General features: G+C 45.6%; 2 protein-coding genes across 9 annotated transcripts in view; one reads left to right on the top strand and one right to left on the bottom strand.

Annotated features, from left to right (window-relative positions):
* The window catches only part of TRAK1 (trafficking kinesin protein 1), a 142131-nt gene extending 134848 nt beyond the window's left edge, over positions 1–7283 (top strand). For 6 of the 8 annotated variants that reach the window (XM_030488633.1, XM_030488642.1, XM_030488651.1 and 3 more), the window contains one exon: positions 4409–7283. In XM_030488633.1, coding sequence (XP_030344493.1) covers positions 4409–5207 — 799 coding nt within the window. In that variant the 3' untranslated portion in view covers positions 5208–7283. The other 2 variants (XM_030488679.1, XM_030488671.1) reach the window with 1 other exon arrangement.
* Positions 7284–13399: 6116 nt separating this feature from the next.
* CCK (cholecystokinin) lies at positions 13400–19447 on the bottom strand. The gene is made up of 3 exons (XM_030510306.1): positions 19299–19447; positions 17619–17876; positions 13400–13794 (listed from the first exon to the last, which is right to left on the bottom strand). Exons 2-3 carry the CDS (start codon positions 17872–17874, stop codon positions 13658–13660), a joined length of 393 nt encoding a protein of 130 aa, XP_030366166.1. The 5' UTR covers positions 17875–17876; positions 19299–19447; the 3' UTR covers positions 13400–13657.
* Positions 19448–20940: the final 1493 nt, after the last annotated feature.

Below are 20940 nucleotides of genomic sequence, written 5' to 3'. Positions count from 1 at the left end.
TCACTCAAAACTAGGGAGTTGTCTGCTTTGTTCCTTGGTGTTAATTGTTGGAAATGAGTTCATAGTAGCAAGACTTAACTAATGAACTGGCTTAATAACAGCAGTTGGCATGTATAGGCAGTATGTGCCCACAGAAGGCAATTGGATAGCCTTATAGTTGAAGGTCTGAGAACCAGAGGGGGTGAGTGAATTTCATACCTAAAGAGGGAACTTTCCTTTCTTAGCAAATCAGTATTTAAAGGATGTTTTATCTGTTCAGAAGGACAATGCCTCATTGCTTTCTCTGCCCCTTGCAGCTCCTGTGTAGGAGCGTACCGTTGTGTGAGTCCCCATTCAGAGCTGATGTGTCTAGACTTGTTTAGACATGAGATGGGCACTGACTACCTAAGGAACGCATGAAAAGTAAGGTATTATTGAATATGAAAATCTGTGAGGTGGAAAGGAACCTGAATGATGAGTCCATGGTAACTTTTTCCGCTTCCCTTTTTCAACATAGCTAATCATGGCCTGTCTGGATTTAATTTATTCTTTTCTGTCTTCTCTCTTCAACACTATTACTCAAGAGATCCTTTTAAATGGCTGTAGTTCTGTTTTAATTTTCTTATTACTGTTGAATTGCTGTTAATTATGGTCATAATAAACTCCTTGATTACGTTGGTTATTAAATCTAACAAATGAGCCATACTGACAGCTAAATTCAGTATATTTTCAGCTGCCTTAGTTAAACCAAAGTTCATCATTCGTTCAGGAGGAAGAAGAGGGAAATAAACAGTGTGATGTTTTCAGCAGATGTTTTTTAAGGAACTCCTCCTTACCAACTGTAAACAATTCTTCACAGGTCATGTGAGGAGGACGAGGAAACTGCATTATGTCTCCTTATGCTGAGAGGAGGGATAGGGCACACACTATGATCCAGCGTGGCAGGGGGTGAGCAACACTGCCAGCAGCATCTGTGTTGGCAGGGTCGTGTCCAAGGAATGCCAGTGTGTGTGGCACCAGCTAACCCAAAGAGGTTTGGTATTTGCCTACCTGGTTGCGTTTTAACCTAGCCTCTAACCCAGGTGATGCTCTAACCTGACTAAATTTCCTCTAGCTAAATGAGGTGCTCATTTATGTGTTTCTTTTTCCAATCTCACTCTGAAACTGTCACTGGGCTGAGTTGCTGAGGCCAGTTTGAATCTTTTGGTGTCTGTGTCCAGGCTGCTCTGCAGCGTTGGTCAGTTTGATGGAGAAAATATTTTCCAGTTAAAGTAATGCCAAAATGATCAAACAAACAAAAAAGCAACACTTGCATAACAGCTGCTTTCTAGCAGGGTTGTCTGGGGGGTTTTAATTGCTCTGTAGTTTGTTCTGTGCTGACAAAGCAGTGGAACTGCTAATATGAATATCTGTGCAACTGAAATCTGGTGCTGGAAAGAATGAAGCAGTTGGAGGTATTAAGCCATTGGAGTGCTGTAGTTTTAATCTTGTGACTAGGACATCTTAGAAGCCTGATAATGAACGCCGTGTGTCTGGGTTTCCAAAATGTACTTGGTCCTATTCTGTAGAAAGTCAGTTCATGCAGTAAGTTTTCTTTCTCTTCCCTCCCTCATGCTTTTCAAGACTTCTGTACTTCTGTGTTTTCTCAAACATTTTTGCATTACAGTTTACAGGGAGGAATAGATGGGATTCCTCTTGTTGAATCACAGGTGCAGGGTAAAAATCCTTTGGCGGTTTCACTTGCTTATGGTAGAAGTTCCAAATCATTGAAGAGATTGTGTTGGTCACATCTTGGACCATGGAGAGAGACCTGACTTGGGGCTTCATAGCATCAGCCTGATATTTCCTTAATTAAGGAGTGCCTTATATACGATTAGATGATGATCTAAGCTCATCAGAAAGCTCAGCTCAGAGCATTCCAGGGTGTCTAACCTCACAGAGTTCACTAAGGTGAAATGAGACTGCAAATTCCAGTCTCATTAGGCTATATGGACAAAAAGGAGGCAATTCATTCATTGGCCTGAGTCTTCTCTACACCTGGAAATCCAGCCGGATTGTCTCAGTGTGGCTATTTGATGCATTTCTTGGTACAGAGAACTCAACTTTTAGTAGCGTGTTATGGCTGAGCCAATCCAACAGCATGGCTCTGCTGAAACGGGAAGATCCCGTTCTTTCCCCTTTCCTTTCCCCTCGCAGCTGCTTGGTTTTCCTGCTCTCTTGCACTGGCTTTGGCTTTTGTCTGACTCTTTGCTGAGTGTCTTCTACTTGCTAACCTGGCAAGGTGAAGGGGAAGATTTTCTTTTTTGAGCAGTGGTGAGCTCTCAGGTCAGTGAATTGTCTGTTAGCATCAAGTGTTGCATTGTTCAAGAGCCTTTTAATGACATTAAAGCGAATGAATCCATGCCTAGGAAATACTACTGTGGAATTACATTTTTCATGTGTGTATATGTGGCAAAACCCATCATTTGAGCAAGGTTGGAAAGCTTTTTGTAAAGGTGAATGGAACCCATGGGATTTTCCCAAATAGACATGAATTTGGAGTGTCGTGGATGTCCCACATGCCTTGTTTCTGGAATAACTGAGTACACCACACCTTATTCAATGAATGTTGTACCTTGGACATTATTATTAGTGGGGATTACCAATAGGAAAACATGCTGTGGCTAACCTGATCTATTAGGAACAAGTTTTTTAAGGATGGCACTGTAGTGCCAGAAGCACTCAACCCTCAGTGTCCATGGGATCTCAAACTGTGGCACAAAGGACTTGGAATGTCTTTGGAAATAGGTATTGCCTTGAGTCTGTGTTTGGTCACATGGGCAGCTTCTGGGGAGAGGGTGATTGCCAGAATGAATGCAATTTGATATTCCTCGAGAAATCCCAACCCTTAATAAACTAGCAGTAATGTGCTTAAGAAAACAAAATGCCCTAAGAGAGCACTAAACATCAGTACATCTTGTCTGTCACTTGTTCTGAATGTGCAGATTATTCGCCCTGTTTTAATATTTTCTTGTCCACTGCCTGTATGTAGTTTATTTTTAGAAGAAAGAACTGGAATTGGGGAGCAATTTAGCAATGTTTCAAACTATAGAAAGGAACAGTAGGATGGCTCTTTGTCATGCTTGGTTTGCTGCTATCAGTTACCCATTGGCCAACTGACAGAGCTCGACGCTGTTTTTCTCATCACCTTTGAAGATTATTCACACCATTGTGCATCTCCATCCAAAGTCAGATCTTCCATCCCCTTACCCTTTAGTGAAAATGAATTCAACATAAGAAGGGTTTGACTTTACAGAAGTGTCGTGGTTTGAGCCCAGCCGGTAACTCAGAACCACACAGCCGCTCGCTCACTCCCCCCCCCCCCTCCTTCTTCCTCCCCCCCCGCTCCCGGAGGGATGGGGAGGAGAATGGGAAGAATGTAACTCCCACGGGTTGAGATAAGAGCAGTCCCGCAACTAAGGTATAACACAAAACCACTACTGCTACCACCAATGATAATAACCATTAGTGAAATAACAAGGGGAGAGGATACAATTGCTCACCACCCGCCGACCGATACCCAGCCCGACCCGAGCAGTGATCTGGGCCTTCTGGGTAACTCCCCCCGGTTTATATACTGGGCATGACGTGCTGTGGTATGGAATACCCCTTTGGCCAGTTTGGGTCAGGTGTCCTGTCTCTGCTTCCTCCCGGCTTCCCCTCCTCCCTGGCAAAGCATGAGACTGAGAAAGTCCTTGTTGGAATAAACATTACTTTAGCAACAACTAAAAACATCGGTGTTATCAGCGTTGTTCCCAGGCTGAAAGTTAAAAAACACAGCACTGCACCAGCTACTAAGCAGGAGAAAAATGACTGCTATAGCTGAACCCAGGACAAGAAGCATGTGTTGGTGACAATGCCAACTTCCAACAGCTTTGCTATGGATGCTTCTGTAGCAAGTACGTTCCCCTCCTCCCTTGCTGCTGTCTCTGCTATGACCTAGGAGCACTAAAAAGACTAGCAGCTCTGTGTGCTCAAAGTGACACCAGAAAGTAAATCTGTCTTGCTTATACCATTAGTCAAGTCCCCCCTGTATCCTTGTCTCATGGAAGCAACTGGGAGTTGTGGCAGCCAGTAGATCAGGAAGAAAAACTGAAGGTGTTGATCAGGAACCTGTCACTTTGTTTATCAGAAAAAATGTGGTGGTGGGTGCTGGGGAATGCGTCAATCCCATGAGGCTGGGTGGTGAAACACGCAAAGTGCAGAGATGTGTTTTGTAAGAGATGATGGTTTTGCACTTGTCATCACATTTGTGAGGAGCTGGGAACTGGCAGTTTTGTGGGCACCCTCAAATGGATAAAAGACCCTGCTGGGAGTTCAAAATCTTGCTTGCAGAGTAAGCTTTAATTCCATAGTGGAGAGAATAATTTGCCTGCTCCTTTGCTTTCAGCCTTAACCCAGCACCTACTCCAGCTGGTGGCAGCATTGGCAATTTGAAAGGCACCCCGGTGGCCACCCCCTGCACCCCGCGGCGCCTGAGCTTGGCCGAATCCTTCACTAACCTCCGGGAATCCACGACGACGATGAGCACGTCTCTGGGGCTGGTGTGGCTGCTGAAGGAGAGGGGCATCTCGGCAGCAGTGTACAATCCACAGAGCTGGGACAGAGCCAGCAAGGGCACCCTCCTGAACACATACCTCCCTAAGATGGCCATCATTCCTTCCACTCCTCCAAACTCACCTATGCAGACACCTTCTTCTTCCCCTCCATCTTTTGAGTTCAAGTGCACCAGCCCACCTTACGACAACTTCTTGGCTTCAAAGCCTGCTAGTTCTATCTTGAAGGAGGTGAGGAATAAAAAGAACATCAGGAACAGTGAGAGTCAGACTGACGTGTCTGTTTCCAACCTTAATCTCGTGGACAAAGTCAAGAGGTTTGGTATTGCCAAAGTTGTGAGTTCAGGGCAAATGTCAGCTCCTCCTTTAACTGATGACCAGGGACCTCTTCTCTGTGGGGCACAAGGACCAGTGAGGGCCTTCGTTCCTGGAGGCCTGGCACCAGATGGTCTCCCATTGGGCTGCCCTACCGTGACCAGTGCCATCGGAGGCATCCAGCTCAACACTGGCATCCGAAGGAATCGGAGCTTCCCCACCATGGTGGGTTCCAGCATGCAGATGAAAGGCCCAACATCTCTCACTTCGGGGATCCTCATGGGAACCAAGCTCCCGAAGCAAACTAGCTTACGGTGAAGGACTTCATTTTTACAGCTAGTCTTTTTAAATACAAGTACTCTTGATTCTTTCTCCGATCTCCTTTTCCTTTCCCCACCACCCCTTCATTGCCTCTTGAGTTTGACAAATCAACTTCGTGCCTACTGGGAGAAATGTGTAAACTTTGTATAAAATGTGTAAATATGTACCAGATCTATTGTAACTAATTGGATTATTTTACTGTTCAGTTGAGTGCAGAGGCTCTGTGTTATGATTGCTGTTATTAAAGGTAACTCACTAACCTTTTGAAAAGTTCTTTTTCTAAGATGCACTGAAAAACCACGAAAGAATAAAACCAACACAAAATAACTTGACTAGGACAACGTGAATCCTGTAGCTAGCCTAATTTGAGTCAGAGGTGCATGGGAAGCTATTGAATGCGTTATGTGAGACCTCGCGGTACATCACTTGAAGCATGGGAGCATTTGTGCTTCGTTAAATGCTAAAGCAAAAAGCACTCAGTTTAACATGTGGTAGTTTTAATTTTGCTTCCGTAGATGAGTTACTGGAGTGCCTGCCTATTATGCCTGAATGGATGGAAACTGCATTTTTCTGTTCTGTATTTTCCTCCTCCCCAAGATGAGAAACTTGAAGCAATCCTGTGTCGAGGTCGGCAGGCCTACTGGGTACCTGGAGTATTAACATATTCCTGTTTCATGTGGCACACTTGCACTCCATGTGACTTCTCTTTTGGTTTTTGTTTTGTTTTTCAATGCTGCACTGGATTATGGGGGGAAAAATGCTTTACTGTGTGGTGCTGCGTCTGAAACACGCTTTGTCAGTGCCTCCAAAGAGAACAGCTTTCACAACTTGTGAGGTAAATGTGGCAATGACTTCCTACAAGTCAAAGCTATGGAGCAGATTGACAGAGGCATGTTATAGAAGAACATGTAGCAAAACCAGTATTAGAACAAGGTGTGTCCTTGAAACCTTGGCAAAGAACCACAAAACCTATTTAGTAACGGAATGGTACAAGCTGGGAAGAGCAGCTCGCAGTTGCCCACTGGTCTCCAGGGTGAGAATATCTTCACCTATTTTCTGTTTTCAGAGAAACCTCCTTCATGCAAAGTTGGGCCTTAGCAGAGGTAAAAAGGTGGGAAGCACTTTATTTCATGGTCTTTTTAAACTGAAAAAATACCTCCCAATACCAAACCTATAACCCTCTGCTTCATCAGAAGGGAAACAAAAGGCCTCACGCAGCCTTTAGTTACAGCCCAGGTGATCCTTGCTTATATTGTTTCTTCTCTGTTTCTCCCAAAGTTCTGCTGAGTGCTTGTAGAGGGAATTGGAATATCCTGAAACTGAATAGACCGGAGAGAGTTTGTTTCTAGAGCATTTGTTCAGAAGGGGGATGGAGAGGAGTGAAGGGAGAGGGTTTAACATCCACTTTCTTTTCCTTGCATTGCTTGTGGCATCTAAACCAAGCTCTCTGTTCCCATTATCCCACTACATGTACTTGCCGTGAGTTACCGTTTGTACCAGACTGTTACTGAATCATTAGCACTGATCATTTCCTGTATAGATGAAACTGTCTTTTAGTCTCTGTGATGAGAGGTAGGTGGGAGGGTTTGGTTTATTTTCTGAATGAAGTAGTTACTGCAGTAGTGCTATGGACACTAAGGGTATGTTTGAGAAAGGAAAAACACATGGGTCAGTCTCTGCATGTGTTTGAAGACTTCTATTTATTCTATGAACTTACAATGTTTCAGTAAAATGTCATCAGCTCTCTCTGCTGTTGTATGTGTGCACTTATTGCAAGTAAATTTAAGTATCTTTTTATTTGAATGTATCTTAAAACAGTAGATAGAATAACAGTTGATTCTGGAGAAACAAAACATGGACTTCATGGACCATTTTATATACCCAGAGGAAGAAAGCAATACCATATGAGAACTAAAAGTGTAGAAGTTAATCATGCAATCGGGAAGTATTATTTAGCCTTTAAATAAGCAGTCGGGGCTGTCCACCCGCCACAGAAAGCAATTGTAACACATCAGAAAGATGAAATCTAAAATTTTCTTCACTAATATCAATAAAATAACAGAAAAAGATGCATTGTTGTGTATTATTCATCTCTTTTCCTGTTCTTTTAAAGTGATAAATCCTCAATCTTGATCTCTTGTTTTCGTCTCTGTGTCAAAGCAAAATAAGAGGCCATCAGCAGGTTTAGTTTTTAAATGCTTAAACACAGAAGTGGTTGAAAAGTTTGGAGATTTTAAGATTGTTGGAACTGGCAAAACTTTGGTCAAAACAAAAAATACAGAAGTCAATGTGTTTATTTTTATTGGAGTTCCAAGAAAGCAGATTTGAATGTTGTGTGGTTTGTGTATTTGGAGCAGGAGAGTTTGAATTTTCCTGCCTAATATGATGCAAAATGTGTAGTGAATGTGGCAGGATGGAGTAAGGAGGAAAGATACTGTCTTCCAGCAGAGCTAGAAGTGAGGTGTGCTGTGAGCCAGCATCCTCCTTACTGAGAGAGGAAAAGGCCCACTGATGAAATGCAATAAAGGTAATGAGAAACTCAAAAAATCCTGCAGATGGTGGGAGCAAAGTAATGATAAAAGAGCTCCTTGGAGGAGGGGGTAGTCGGGCAGTAATTCATGGAAAGATTAGACAGCCTCATACATTAGAGATGGATATGTGTGAGCTTGAGAGGGAAATAACAGAATCATAGAATGGTTTGGGTTGCAAAGGACCTTAAAGCACATCCAGTTCCAACCCCCTGCCATGGGCAGGGACACCTCACATTAGAGCAGGTTGCTGCAAGCCCCTGTGTCCAACCTGGCCTTGAACACTGCCAGGGATGGGGCAGCCACAGCTTCTCTGGGCACCCTGTGCCAGCGCCTCAGCACCCTCACAGGGAAGAACTTCTGCCTTAGATCTAACATGAACTTGCCCTGTTTCAGTTTGAACCCACCACCCCTTGTCCTATCGCTACAGTCCCTGATGAAGAGTCCCTCTCCAGCATCCATTTATATCATATGTTGGCTACTGAGGGGAAACTGGAGAGCAGTAATGCCCAAATAAATTTCTGGAGGGTTTGCATTAGCAGAATGCAATGCCAAACTGCAGCAAACCACAGAAAGGCTGATACCAGTGAGGGCAGAGACTCATCGTTCTTGTCCCACCCAGATCCAACCCTGGGGGAGGCTCATGGTCAGGAAGTTGATGCTCACCAGGCGGGATCCAGGTAGGACCAGCACCATGCATCCAGCCTTCCGCTGCCACTCCCAAGAAGAGGGGGAGCCTAGAGGATTCCTGCTTAAACTGGAGAGTTTTGCCATCATAGGGTCTACCTGTATGTATCTTATTGCAAGACTGTTTTAAGCCTGGGCCTTTGGGGGTGAGGACGCAGCTCCCAAGTCCAGGTCCTGACTCCCTTCAGCTGTCACCTTGGTCAGAGGCTTATTGACAGCACAATCAGGGGACAAGTGACTGTGGTCTGTGAGCCAGGAAAGGCCAGAGAAATGAATGTTGCAGCAGAAAAGGGGAAGGTAAAATTATTTGCTATCACCCAGCAAGGTTTGTAAGGCAGTTGCAGCAGTGATGGAAATTAAGCCCTGTAATGCGGTTCCCTGCAGGGCTCTGTGCCAGCCCGGATGCGGTGTGCTGGGGAGCCCTGCACAAACCCACCCCCCGCAGCAGCTTCTGGAGGGAGCTGTTTGTTGTGGAAATGCTTTCAAATCATGGAATCAACCAGGCTGGAAAAGACCTTTAAGCTCATCCAGCCCAACTGTTCCCCAGCACTGCCAAGGCCGCCACTAACCCATGTCACTGAGGGCCTCGTCTACACCATCCTCCAGGGCTTAAATAAGTTAGTTGTAAGCTCTTGCAAACACAACTGTTTGCTGGTTCTGTGTAAACTGTTGCCTTGCCCCAGGCAAGCTGCTGCCCTGGGTTGTATAAGCTCTGTGTGTGGTGGGATTCCTCCTGTGCTGGCAGCTTGTGTTCCTGCAGTAGCCGCTGGCTTTTCTCTGCTTCTTGGAGCACCATCAGCCCCCAGCCCGGGTAGCCAAGGACCAGGCCTAATCTTTGATGCTGTGTGAATTTTTAGCAGCCCAGAAACCCCCTGTGTGCTGGGCTGTATCAAAAGCAGTGTGAGCAGCAGGTCGAGGAAGGTGATCCTGCCCCTCTGCTCTGCTCTTGTGAGACCCCACTTGCAGCACTGTGTGCAGTGCTGGTGTCCTCAACATCAGAAGGACGTGGAGCTGTTGGAGCAAGTCCAGAGGAGGCCACGAGGATGATCAGGGGCTGGAGCACCTCCTGTGTGAAGATAGGCTGAAAACGTTGAGGCTGTTCAGCCTGGAGAAGAGAAGCTGCGTGGAGACCTCAGAGCAGCTTCCAGTGTCTGAAGGGGGCTACAAGGCTGCTGGAGAGGGACTCTTCATCAGGGACTGTAGTGATAGGACAAGAGGTGATAGGTTCAAACTGAAACAGGGGAGATTTACCCTAACCATTCTATGATTCTGTGAATGCTGTGAGCTTCAAGCCTGTGTTTTCGTGCTGTTACATGGCTCTGACCCAGCACACCGAAATCCCCCTCTGGCACTGCCCATGTTGCAGCCCTGCAGCACTCTGCTCACTTCTTGCTCTGTTCTGTCCCTGCAGCAGCAGCAACTCTTGTCTGCAGGCACCCCTGGCCTGGGTCTGCCTCCTGTTGCTCCTTGTCATGGGAGGACGTGGCTGTCACTTGCAGAGCTCTGCCACGTCTTGCTGATCTGGGGTGACACTTGGGGTCTCGGGTGAGGTTTGTATATCACAGGAAGCATCTCTTTTGGCTATCTTCTTTCTACATCTTTTCTCCTTCCAAACGTAATAGCTTTTTACCTCCTAATTTATCCTTGCATGAATGGTCCTGCAGTGATCTAAATCTTTGGCTTTGGAAAGAATAACAATGTGGGGTTTGTTGTTCATGCCTGTATTGTTATTTTCTGACTTCTAAGGATGCATGTAATGCTGGGTTTGCTCACTTCTTTGTTGTATATGCACACATATACATCTGTGCCAGCTATGTGAGCAGTGATGGTGTTTAATAAGCAAGATGTACCAACTTTCAGGCTATCACATCTTTGAAGGTGAATTATAAACTGAGCTTTCCCAGAGGCCTGGAATGGTAAGGAAACTTGAGTTTAAACAGCTATAAAAATCCAGGGGTTTAGTATTCACTGGAGGCCCTACAGAAGAATTGGGCTGTTCTTGGGGAAGGAAAACTGATAAAACATGGTTAAGTGTGAGGTGTCCCTGCCCATGGCAGGGGGTTGGAACTGGATGATCTTAAGGTCTTTTCCAACCCAAACCGTTCTGTGATTCTATGAAAATATTCACATTGACAAAGAAAGCCACAGGGAAACCAAAGAGGGAGTAAGTACAGCTCACCAGGATGAAGGAAAATCAAAGCTGAGTCAGGCTGAACTCCTCAAGGTACAAAAGGAACAACTGGAAATTGTGCAGAAGAAGGAGGTCTACTGGGGTGCAGGATGTTCTCTATGGGATGCTTCTCCCTAGAGATTTCAGTGCATTTTGGAGGAAACACCCCATTGCTGGTTCTGGAGACAATGCTGCTATTTGGAGAGTGTCTTTTTTTCTCTTTCAGGACATCAAGTGCTGCCACAGGGTAACCAAGACTTCATGAGTGTCTGGAAACTCAGCTAATGTATTTAATGCACTTGGATGATTTCAAAGCAGGTCAGAATTACTGCATGTACAAACCTTGGAAGGCCAAATGGCTGATGAATTGGTGCCTCTGCTCTGAAATGCTCCTCCAACCTTGCAATGACTCAGTATCTCAGAAACTTTACTGGATGCATCTTCCATCCTACAGCAAGGAACATGGTCATCCACTCTGAAGGATGGGTTGGAGGGAAGGGTAAGTTGCTGAGGACTGTGTGTCTGCACCTGGACTGTGGACACATAGAATGTTCTTTGGAGAGCCAGAACTGGTATTTCAGCCTTTTGAGAGTGTTCCCCCTACCTTTTGCATCCAAAGCATCGGCTGGCCCCACACCATCACGCTGAGGTTTAACAGTTGCTCACAGCTTCCTGAACACGTTTGTTGGCAGCTCTCCACATCGGATTTGCCCATCAAAAGGGCAGTGAGACGTGCCCTGCCTTCCTTTGGTACTGGCAGCATCTGCTGCCTGTAGCTCGTATCCACGTTGAAGAATTAGCATTGTTCAGCTGTGTGATGGCCTCTCACTGGGTGCTGCACAGACCTGCTTTAATTCAGTTAAAAAGCCAGTAGAGGCCACAGAATAGCAACCAAAATAATAAAAGGCCTGAAAGTTATTGGTGTTCACTGATGTCCTTAGCTGTAATGTGGGCAGGGGGCTTTCACGTGAGAATGGCATAAACTCAAGAAGCTGAGTTTGTGTCTAAAAGATTATAGAGATTTTTGTCCTGCTGAAATAGGCTTCAGGCTGTGCTGAATCCAATTGCTGTTCCATTGATACAGGCACTTAGCAATGATTAAAGCCTTAACAAGCCCACAGACACTTTTATTTTGTTTCTTTAAGAGAATTTCAGTGAGCTCAGGGGATATGAATATCAAACACACTGAAAAGCCTTTCACTGTTCTAAGACATTGTAATGTTCACGTTTTGTCTGACTTGCAAATTCCTCCGCCCAGGCCATGGAGAGGGGCCTCCTGATTTGCACTGGGACTTGCTGAAACGCACAGGGCTGGGATGCAGCTGGGAACATCTGGTTCTTACAAGGAGGGATTGTGGGAGCTGGGCCTGGTTAGTCTAGAGAAGAGCAGGCTGAGAGGGGATCCCATCAATGCAGATCAGTATCTCAAAGGCAGGTGCCAGGAGGATGGTGCCGGACTCTTTCCAGTGGTGCCCGATGACAGGACGAGGAGCAATGGCCATCAACTAACACACAAAAAGTCTCACCTCAACATAAGGAAGAACTTCTTTACACCGAGGGTGTCAGAGCACTGAACAGGCTGCTCAGGCGGGCTGTAGAGTCTTCCCCTCTGGAAACATTCAAACCCTCCTGGAAGCATTCCTGTGTGACTTGCTCTGGGTGGCCCTGCCTTGGCAGGGGGTTGGACTGGGTGATCTACAGAGGGCCCTTACAACCGGGATGATTCTGTGATTCTGTGTCCTAGGCCCAGTCAGGCTGCTGCCCCACATGTGTTAAGGATGAAGGGGCTCATGATGCAGTAAAGTGGGGTGGAGCAGAGCAGGATCCACATGCATTCCAGGCCAGATGAGACTGTTCCGGACCCAGGTGCACTGTTGTAGCTGTTTCCCTTACACAGTGCCCCAGCAACCAGGGAATGCTGCCCATTCCCAGGGCATGGATGGTCCCTCGCTCTCGGGAGGGCTGCCTGGGTTTCCCCTCACTCCCATGAGGAGCATGGTCCCACAAGGGCAGAGTCACAGGCTCTTCCCCACTCACTTACGTGGGGTTTGCAGGAAGCTGCTCCCTCTGCCCAGGGCAGTGCTGAAGTCACCGTCCCTGCAAGTGTTCACACCACGTGTAGATGAGGCCCTCAGTGCCATGGGTTAGTGGTGGCCTTGGCAGTGCTGGGGAACAGTTGGACTTGAGGAGCTTTAAGGTCTTTTCCAACTGAGTTGATTCTGTGATTCCTTGTTCCCATACTGGTGGGCCACAGCTAACTCAGGCTTGCCTCCATGGTATTCAGGAGCGACCTGTTTCCATTTAGGACACTGTGACTAAGTGCTTTGATACCTTCTCCCCCTCAGGATCACCTTCTGCTCTACTCAGGGACCTGTCCTCACCCTGTCCCCAGTTAAGGCTGGGCTCACAACAGGGAATGCTCTGTTTATTCCATGATATACAGCTGTCTGCAGGAGTTTCACATTTAGATCACAATATAAAATAAATAAGCCAGGGAGATGGAAGATGTTGGTGTCACTCCCCTTTTGCTTTTTGTTTTGGCACTGTTGGCTATTAACTACAAACATGTGTGGTTGGTGTTTAACTCAGCCCTTTACAAGTGGGGTCACTGGCCCTATCTGGCAGCATTGTGTTTCTATTTGGACAAGTTCCCCTCAGCTCACAGCTGTTGGGACTGACACAAGACTTCTCTGCAAAGTGGCTCATTTGTCTGACTATTCAACACACGGAGTATTTTTACATGGCAGAATGAAGGCATTTTCCTGCCTTTCTTTATAGTAAGACACCCAGAAACGTGCAGTGATAGGACAAGAGAGGGTAAGTTGAAATCATTTTAATATAATATCAATGTATGAGAAACCACAAAAGAAAGAAAACATTTTCTGGAAAATTCTGCATATGTATATATTGCATTGTATAGTCTTACTGACAAGTTTACATCAAATGCATGACATATAGTTTAAAACACTGATTGTGAAGAGGACAAGAAATTAATTTTTCTCTTTCTGTACAGACATGGGAATGTGATTTTTTCTTTTCCTGTTGCTATAGTTTGCTGTTCTCTAGGAAGAGTACTCGTATTCCTCAGCACTGCGGCGTCCAAAATCCATCCAGCCCATGTAGTCTCTGTCATTTATCCTGTGTGTAGGATCAATGGTCTGTACCCTGTTTCCCATAACTGAGAGCCTTCCAGTGGGACCTAGAAGAAAAGCATTGGGAGAGCAGAGAGTAAGTGGACACGTTTTTCGGGTTCATCCATTTTCAGATCTGTTTTGTACTCATTAGCTGATGTCTGCAATAGGTGGAACTGTTTGACTTAATACTGACTGTGTAACACCAGTGTCATGTCATAGGGCAAAACATCATAGCAACTTTATGGGTAATGTCCTGAAAATGGCTTGGGTTTTTTTTTTATTGTAAACCAAACAGATGATTTTCTCCCACCTGCTGCCGGAACATTCTGCTTCTGGCTGCCAGGAGGGAGAACATGTAAGCAAAACACACGAGAGGTAAGTTACAGGCAGAGCAAGAAACTTCTGTCATAGCAGAGATTGCCTTTATAATGAATTCGTAAAGAGTCACCCTCCTAATTCTTTTCTTTCTGACTTCACTTCCCATCCTCTGCAAAGTTAAGATTAAAACCAGAGAATATATAATAGAACAATACAGAGAATTCTGTCAGTGTATAGTCTGTCACAGAAGAGAGATTCTCAGGATCTCTAGGGACAAGATCTCCTTTTCCCTTCCTATTTTAGCAGAGAAAGTCCAAACTATTTCTCACTCTTCCTATAGGATCATACCCTTGCTTGCTGGTACTGGCAGAGCTGCTCTAGATGCAAAACAACTCTGCTTGATGGCAGATTCAGGATGTCGCAGGACTCCATCACAGCCCCACATTGCTTAAAGAGGAATAACTGTAAGTGCAGGAGCTCTTACAGTGCAAATTCAATAACAAGTGGGGCAGAGTTATGAATTCCAGGTTTTGCAGAAAAGCAGGAACAGTCCTGAAATGGAGAAAATTGTGTCTGGAATTTATAGCTAGGGACAGCTACTTCTGGAATTATGCAGGGCTTGTAGCTATGTCAGTGATATTTTCATTGCTTATCCAAAGCTTTCATCAGGGCTGGATGCTGATCTCTGATCTTGCCTTATCCTTTCTGTCTTCCTTGCTTAAGGCATCAAAGAAAGAGACACAAACTATTTGCAAAATAGTTTGTAAAGAAAGGGCTGTAATCCTCTGTTTTGACATCATCACATTCTGTAACTAAAAATGCAGGGAAAGATAAATTACTTCTCTGTGCACTCCCTGAAAACAGCCAAACAGCCAAAATTGACATATGCCAATAAGTAGATCGAGTTTAAGCCTTGAGTAAGGAAGGAACAGATCCGATATATTAGTATTAAGTTCAGACTGAGGCCTGAGGAATACTTGAACTGATCAAAAAGGAAAAGAAGCCCAAATCAAACCCCACAAATCCAAATCTACACAATTGCCTTGCTTATGGTTTCTTGTGTTTTGAAGGAGCCCTTGGTGACTCTGAGCTTTTATATTTGAAGGATCCCCTTATGTAATGATTTTTAATGAACATGATCCATTAAAACCAAACCCAACTGAATTGTTTTGTTAGTGGTTGCAGAGGGAGAGGGGAGTTAAAGGTACCCAAAAAAAGAAACCACCACGTTTGAGACATTTACCTAAAACAAAATTACAAAGTTTTAATTATTTCTAGAAAAGAATGTCTACCATTAAATGCTCAAACCCCATCAAATCCACATTCATTATTCAAAATTGGTAATTAAGTTGACAAGAATTGCTTCATGGCACTATAATCAGGCAAGGCTAAGAGAGTACAGAACCATCACTGAGATGCTGGTATTTAAGAGACTTCTAAGCCTACAGCGACCTGTGGCTGTAATGGCTCCCTGGTACCACAATGGTCTGGCCTGGCAAGGGCTCCTTAGAGGGTAGTAAATGTGCCTGTCGCTGACTTGACAGCTACAGGCTTTCTGTGCCAGATTCACACTGAAAGCCTGCAGATGAAATGAATTGAAAGCTAGCGGTCACAAACAGTAAACTTAACAGCACCTTAACTACCTCTCCTCAAACCACCAGAGACGTCCTGTGGATACTGCAGAATCAACGTGCAGCAAATGCAGTCAAAATTGCAGCAGTTTGGTTCTGAGGCTGCCATCTAGCCTGAATTTCTCGAGAGCATTTAACTCCCTCAGTGTTTAAACTGGAAATATTGCCCAAAATCAGCCTTTCTATTAACCACAAGGGCAAATGCCATCACTGGTGACTGCTAACACTAGCAAATGCCCAGACTCTTTCCTCCTAGATGAAATTTTCTGGTGAGTATTGCAGTTTAGACAGGTTAGAAGTGACAAATACAGTAGATGGGAGTGTTCCACATAGATTTCCTGGGAAGAAGTACTTCCCAGAAACTTTGTGTTAAATGAGAACATAAGGATTTGGTGGGAATACTCTGTGTATTGTTAATTTATAAATTAAGTAAACACTGTTTTGTCCCTGTGAATCTTCTCTTTTATAACTAGCAACTACATCTACAAACCAGAGTCCAACTAGCCTAGCCATGTCACAAGAATCTCCTTATCTGCTAAGTCACTGTATAGAGTTAATTATATATGTCAATTAACATGTACGCAGGAATTCTCCTTTGTATTAATACTTAACAAAAGGAAGTCTTAAATCTAAAGTGGCTTTTTTCACTTCATGTTAAGCTATTTGGAAATGTCAGCCAGATATCTAAGAGGAGATAATGGCTACATAAATTAGGAGTTTTGTTTCCTTGTAGGTGGGTGACAATGATTACACCAGGGAAAGGTAATTCTAAGAGGATTCTGCTTTGTAGACTCCTGCAATAACATCCTTATTCAGTAACAGTTGTTACTGAATCATGGAATTTCATATCTGAATTCCCTTTCCATTAGATTATGAACTGCTACAAGAAGTTCCTTAATGGATACTGTGCAAATTGGTAATGTGAGAAAAAGTCTCTTGACTATATGAAGTGTTCTTTTTCTGTTGTTTCTGATTTGGCCCTGTTCTATGTACACAGATGAATGTGTATGGCTGCATATGTAATGCATAAAAATGCATATTGCATCTCTTAATTGCACACCTCCATCAAAAATAAAAACAGGATTTTGCCTGGCACAGATGTCAGCAGCTATCAAGAGGGGAGGATTAAATGATGTGCCTAAGGTTGTGTGCTGAGACAGGAGAGGAGAAAGCTCTGACTTATATAACGCAAATTTTATCCTAAGCACAGTCTGGGACTGAGAGTGAATTCATTTCTCAATGTCTCTATGTCGAGGTAATCCTATAAATACAGTGCCATGGAGGTTTTAAGTCAAGGTTGTATTCCCAGGCTGCCCAAGACCAAAAACCTGGCAGGAATTGACATGTTTTGAAGCAAATGTGGGTTTACTTATCACTGCTTTTAGTTATTGTGTTCATAAATGTGCATTCTGATCTTTCAAAAGCTTTCACACCTTTGTAACGTCCTTTGGGAACAAATACATGGAAAATCCATTACTCAGATTTCCCTAGTACAGGTATTTTTGACTGAGGCGAGGTTAGACATTTGGTATGTATTTATCCTCGGAAAAGTGTTCCTGCTCTTCTGACTTACAAAAAAAAAGGGAGGGAAGAGGTTAACTAAATGAAAAAGTTTGATACAACATGCTCAAAATACCAACAGAATTCTAAGGCTATGAAAATAGTAAGTTAAAAATAAAAGCTGGCCTGACAAGTAGGTTACATTTTCTTCAGTTACCTGTACACAGCTCTAAGTGGCTGTCACATACAAGTCATTTTTTGGGAGTAGCTTTGCAGTAAATAAGAGAATGTTCTTTCCTTCAGGAACAACTGGGCAAAACTCTACATCCTATCATCTCTAGAATTAATGCTAGGTGGTGATAGGGTTATCTTAGCATGTGGGTATCCCTGCAGGGAGTTCCACTGACACAGAAGTAGCACAGTAAGGAGATAACCAGTACCTCTTCTGGCTTGCTGGAGATACTTGGCCAACAAAGCACCAATGTTGGCTCTTTGGTCAATGCTCCCATCCAGCCGTGGCACAGGTTTTTGAGGGCCAGCAGCAGATGGAGTGCGGACGTGCCGGTGATGTTCTGTCAAGCTCTGCTCAAGCTCAGCAGCCAGGGGATTCCCATTGTGTGAGCCCAGAGTTTGCTGTCCAAAAGAGCTCGCCGAGAGCACAGCAAGGAACACGCAGATGCATATACCACTGTACATTGCTGCAGGGAAAAGGAATGATAGGATCTTAAAATGACCACATTTACTATGTTGTATGTTGTCTTTACCCCCAAATTCCATTAGGTGTAGTGGTTTCTGAGCAAACTAGGGCTGTGTTGGGGTTTTTTAAATGCAGGTAACTGTGGGATCTGTCTTGAGTTGGAAAACATGTATGTGAATAGTTAAATATCCCTTGATAAGGGAAGGATACATTGGAAGGAACAAAATTACTCCACTGTAGCGTGTGCTCCCTCATCTACTCAATTCTTATTTGCTTTTCTTTTTTGAAGCTGTATTTCCTTAAAAATTAAGGGAGATGAACCCAGCTCTGTGAAAAAAATGAATCTCAGTATTCAAATATTTCAGTATTTTGTTGATGTACTAAAAACTGCTGTTATAAGAATACTCAATTTTGACAAGTTCTATGAACAGCCTTTATTCTATCAACCTTTATTGGTTTGAACTTCAGTGTTCAAGATGTTTCTTCTCATCCATCATACAGAGAAAGAAAAAACAAAATCTTGTCCGCAGGAAAGAAAACCCAAAACCTAACGCTCCCCCAGGTATTTGATCTAATAGCTGAGGTGGTAAAAGTTGTTTAGTTAAAAGCTGTAAGAAATAATGTGCAACTTAACAAGAATTTTCATATAAAACAGAGAATTCAAATGCAACAATTTTTTATTGCTTCCTTAAACAAGTACTAGACAAAATGATGTTGTTTTGCTGGATTATTTGACCCAGCTGAAATAGTATTTTTCAGGAAACTGAGAAATTACTCTCATTTATTAGAAGAAACAAGCTACCTAATACTAAATGCTATAGGGGTAATTCCCATTTATAAATACACAGGAATTGGCTATATTAGAATCTCTGAATCGTCTGAACAGCATACTGAACATAGCCTTTTAATTTTAAAAGAGGAGAAAACTAAGTTGAGTTGCCCACCACTTAGATTGGATTGAAAACATTTGTGGCGCATAAAATATTGGGGGTTTTAGTATTGTTAGAAGACGAATGAAAGCTGTCAGCATGTCACTCCAGCAGGGTTAATAGTGATGTATCCGTGGAGGCACTTAAAAACTAAAGGTGCGTTGCATCCTTTCCACAGGGATACCTTTTTAACCGACCCGATTCCTGTAATTTTTATGCGTGTGTATATATATACATATATAGCCATACAAATCGTACGGAGTCCAAACACAGCATCTCCCCCCGTCCGCCGTTCCGCGCCTCGGGCGCTCCCGCAGACCTCGCCCCGCTCCGGTGACCGGCCGGCCGGCACCCTCGCCGCTCGGCAGCTGCCACAGCTCCTACAGCAAACGGCGGGATGCCCGCAGAGCCGGTAAGCGCCGGACCCCCCGTTTCACAGCTCCCCCCCATATCCCAGCAGGGATGCAGCCCGCGGGCTGCGCGGTGCTCCCTACCTTTCCGCTGCGCTCTCCCGAGGTCGGACCCGAGCAGGGAGGGAGGGAACGAGGCCCGTGTGTGCCCAGGCGGGGAAGTTGGGGGTGGCTCAGCCCCGGCCCCTTAAATAGCGGCGGGAGCCGCGACGGTGTTTGCACAGCTCTGACGCAGCCGAGGCCGCCCCCCTCGCCCGTCCCCCCCGGGTCCGTGTGTCTGTGTCTGCCGGTGTGTCTGACGGTGTGTATGTGCGCATCGACGGACGGTCTCAGCTCCCGCTGGAGGGAAGCCCTTGCACTGGGCTCCCAGGGGCTGGCTTGAAGTTGGGCGTTAAAAAAGTGGTTCTGACCGGGGGAATACTCACAGCCTCCGCACAAACGCCACGGTGAGAGGCGGCTTGCTGGGCTCCCGGCCCGAGCTGCTCCCGCCGGGGCTGCGGCAGGCGGGGCGGGCTCACCCCGACGGCGCTTACCGGCGGTGGAAGGTTGGGGAGTTGCGAGTTTGGGTTCTTCTCGCTGCAGCCTCCTGCGAGCTGAGCCCTCCCCGTACCACCCCGTACCTCTACTTAGGAAGGTGGGGTGAGCATTTTATTAAAGACAAACCCTAAAGCAAAGGACGATTACCCCAGGAAGCCGGAAATGGAGACGCTTTTGACCCATTTCTCCCTCACCGACCCCCCACCCAGAGCTACAGGTCTCCCCAGAACCCAGTGCTGGGCTCCGGCGAGACCGTGCCGGGGGTGTGTTCTAGTTTTTAAGTTCACAACCCGGAGGCCAGCGAGCCGCGCTGCCGGCTGCCCCTGCCCCGGGACCGAGCCGCGAAGTCCCGCTGCAGTTCCCGCGCGGCTGGCAGGGGGCGACCACGCGCCGCCTCAGCGCTGAGCCCGCGCTTTTCTGGGCAGGGTGTCTGTCAGGGTGTCTGTCAGGATGTCTGTCAGGTGTCTGTCAGGGTGTCTGTCAGAGTATCTGTCAGGTGTCTGTCAGGATGTCTGTCAGGTGTCTGTCAGGGTGTCTGTCAGGTGTCTGTCAGGTGTCTGTCAGGATGTCTGTCAGGGTGTCTGTCAGGTGTCTGTCGGGCGCTGGACAGGGTGGCGGTTGCTGGCCCGGGTATGCCAGCTGACCGCGGGCTTTTCACCTCCTGCATCTGCACCAGCATCGGGCAAAGTTGCAGAAAAGCAACATCAAAACCTGCTTTGGAAACAGAAAAGTAAGTTGTAAGCAGATTGCCAGGGGAAAGAACACTGAAATTGTTGCAGCAACACCCATCCAAGTGCTGGTTTAATGGATCTGTCTCTGGAGTCAAACCTAGTAATCATGGAATCCCAGACTGGTTTGGGTTGGAAGGGACCTTAAAGCTCATCCAGTTCCAACCCCCTGCCATGGGCAGGGACACCTTCCACTAGACCAGGTTGCTCCAAGCCCCGTCCAAGCTGGCCTTGAACACTGCCAGGGATGGGGCAGCCACAGCTTCTCTGGCCACCCTGTGCCAGCGCCTCACCACCCTCACAGGGAAGAACTGCCTAAGAGCTCATCTCAATCTCCCCTCTGGCAGGTTAAAGCCATTCCCCTTGTCCTGTCCCTACATCCCTTATCCAAAGCTTCTCTCCAGCTTTCCTGCAGTCCCTTCAGGCACTGGAGCTGCTCTAAGGTCTCCCCTTAAGGAGCC

The sequence above is a fragment of the Strigops habroptila genome, chromosome 1, assembly GCF_004027225.2.
Source record: "Strigops habroptila isolate Jane chromosome 1, bStrHab1.2.pri, whole genome shotgun sequence".
Lineage (NCBI taxonomy): Eukaryota > Metazoa > Chordata > Aves > Psittaciformes > Psittacidae > Strigops > Strigops habroptila.
This window is presented reverse-complemented; position numbering and strand designations above follow the sequence as displayed.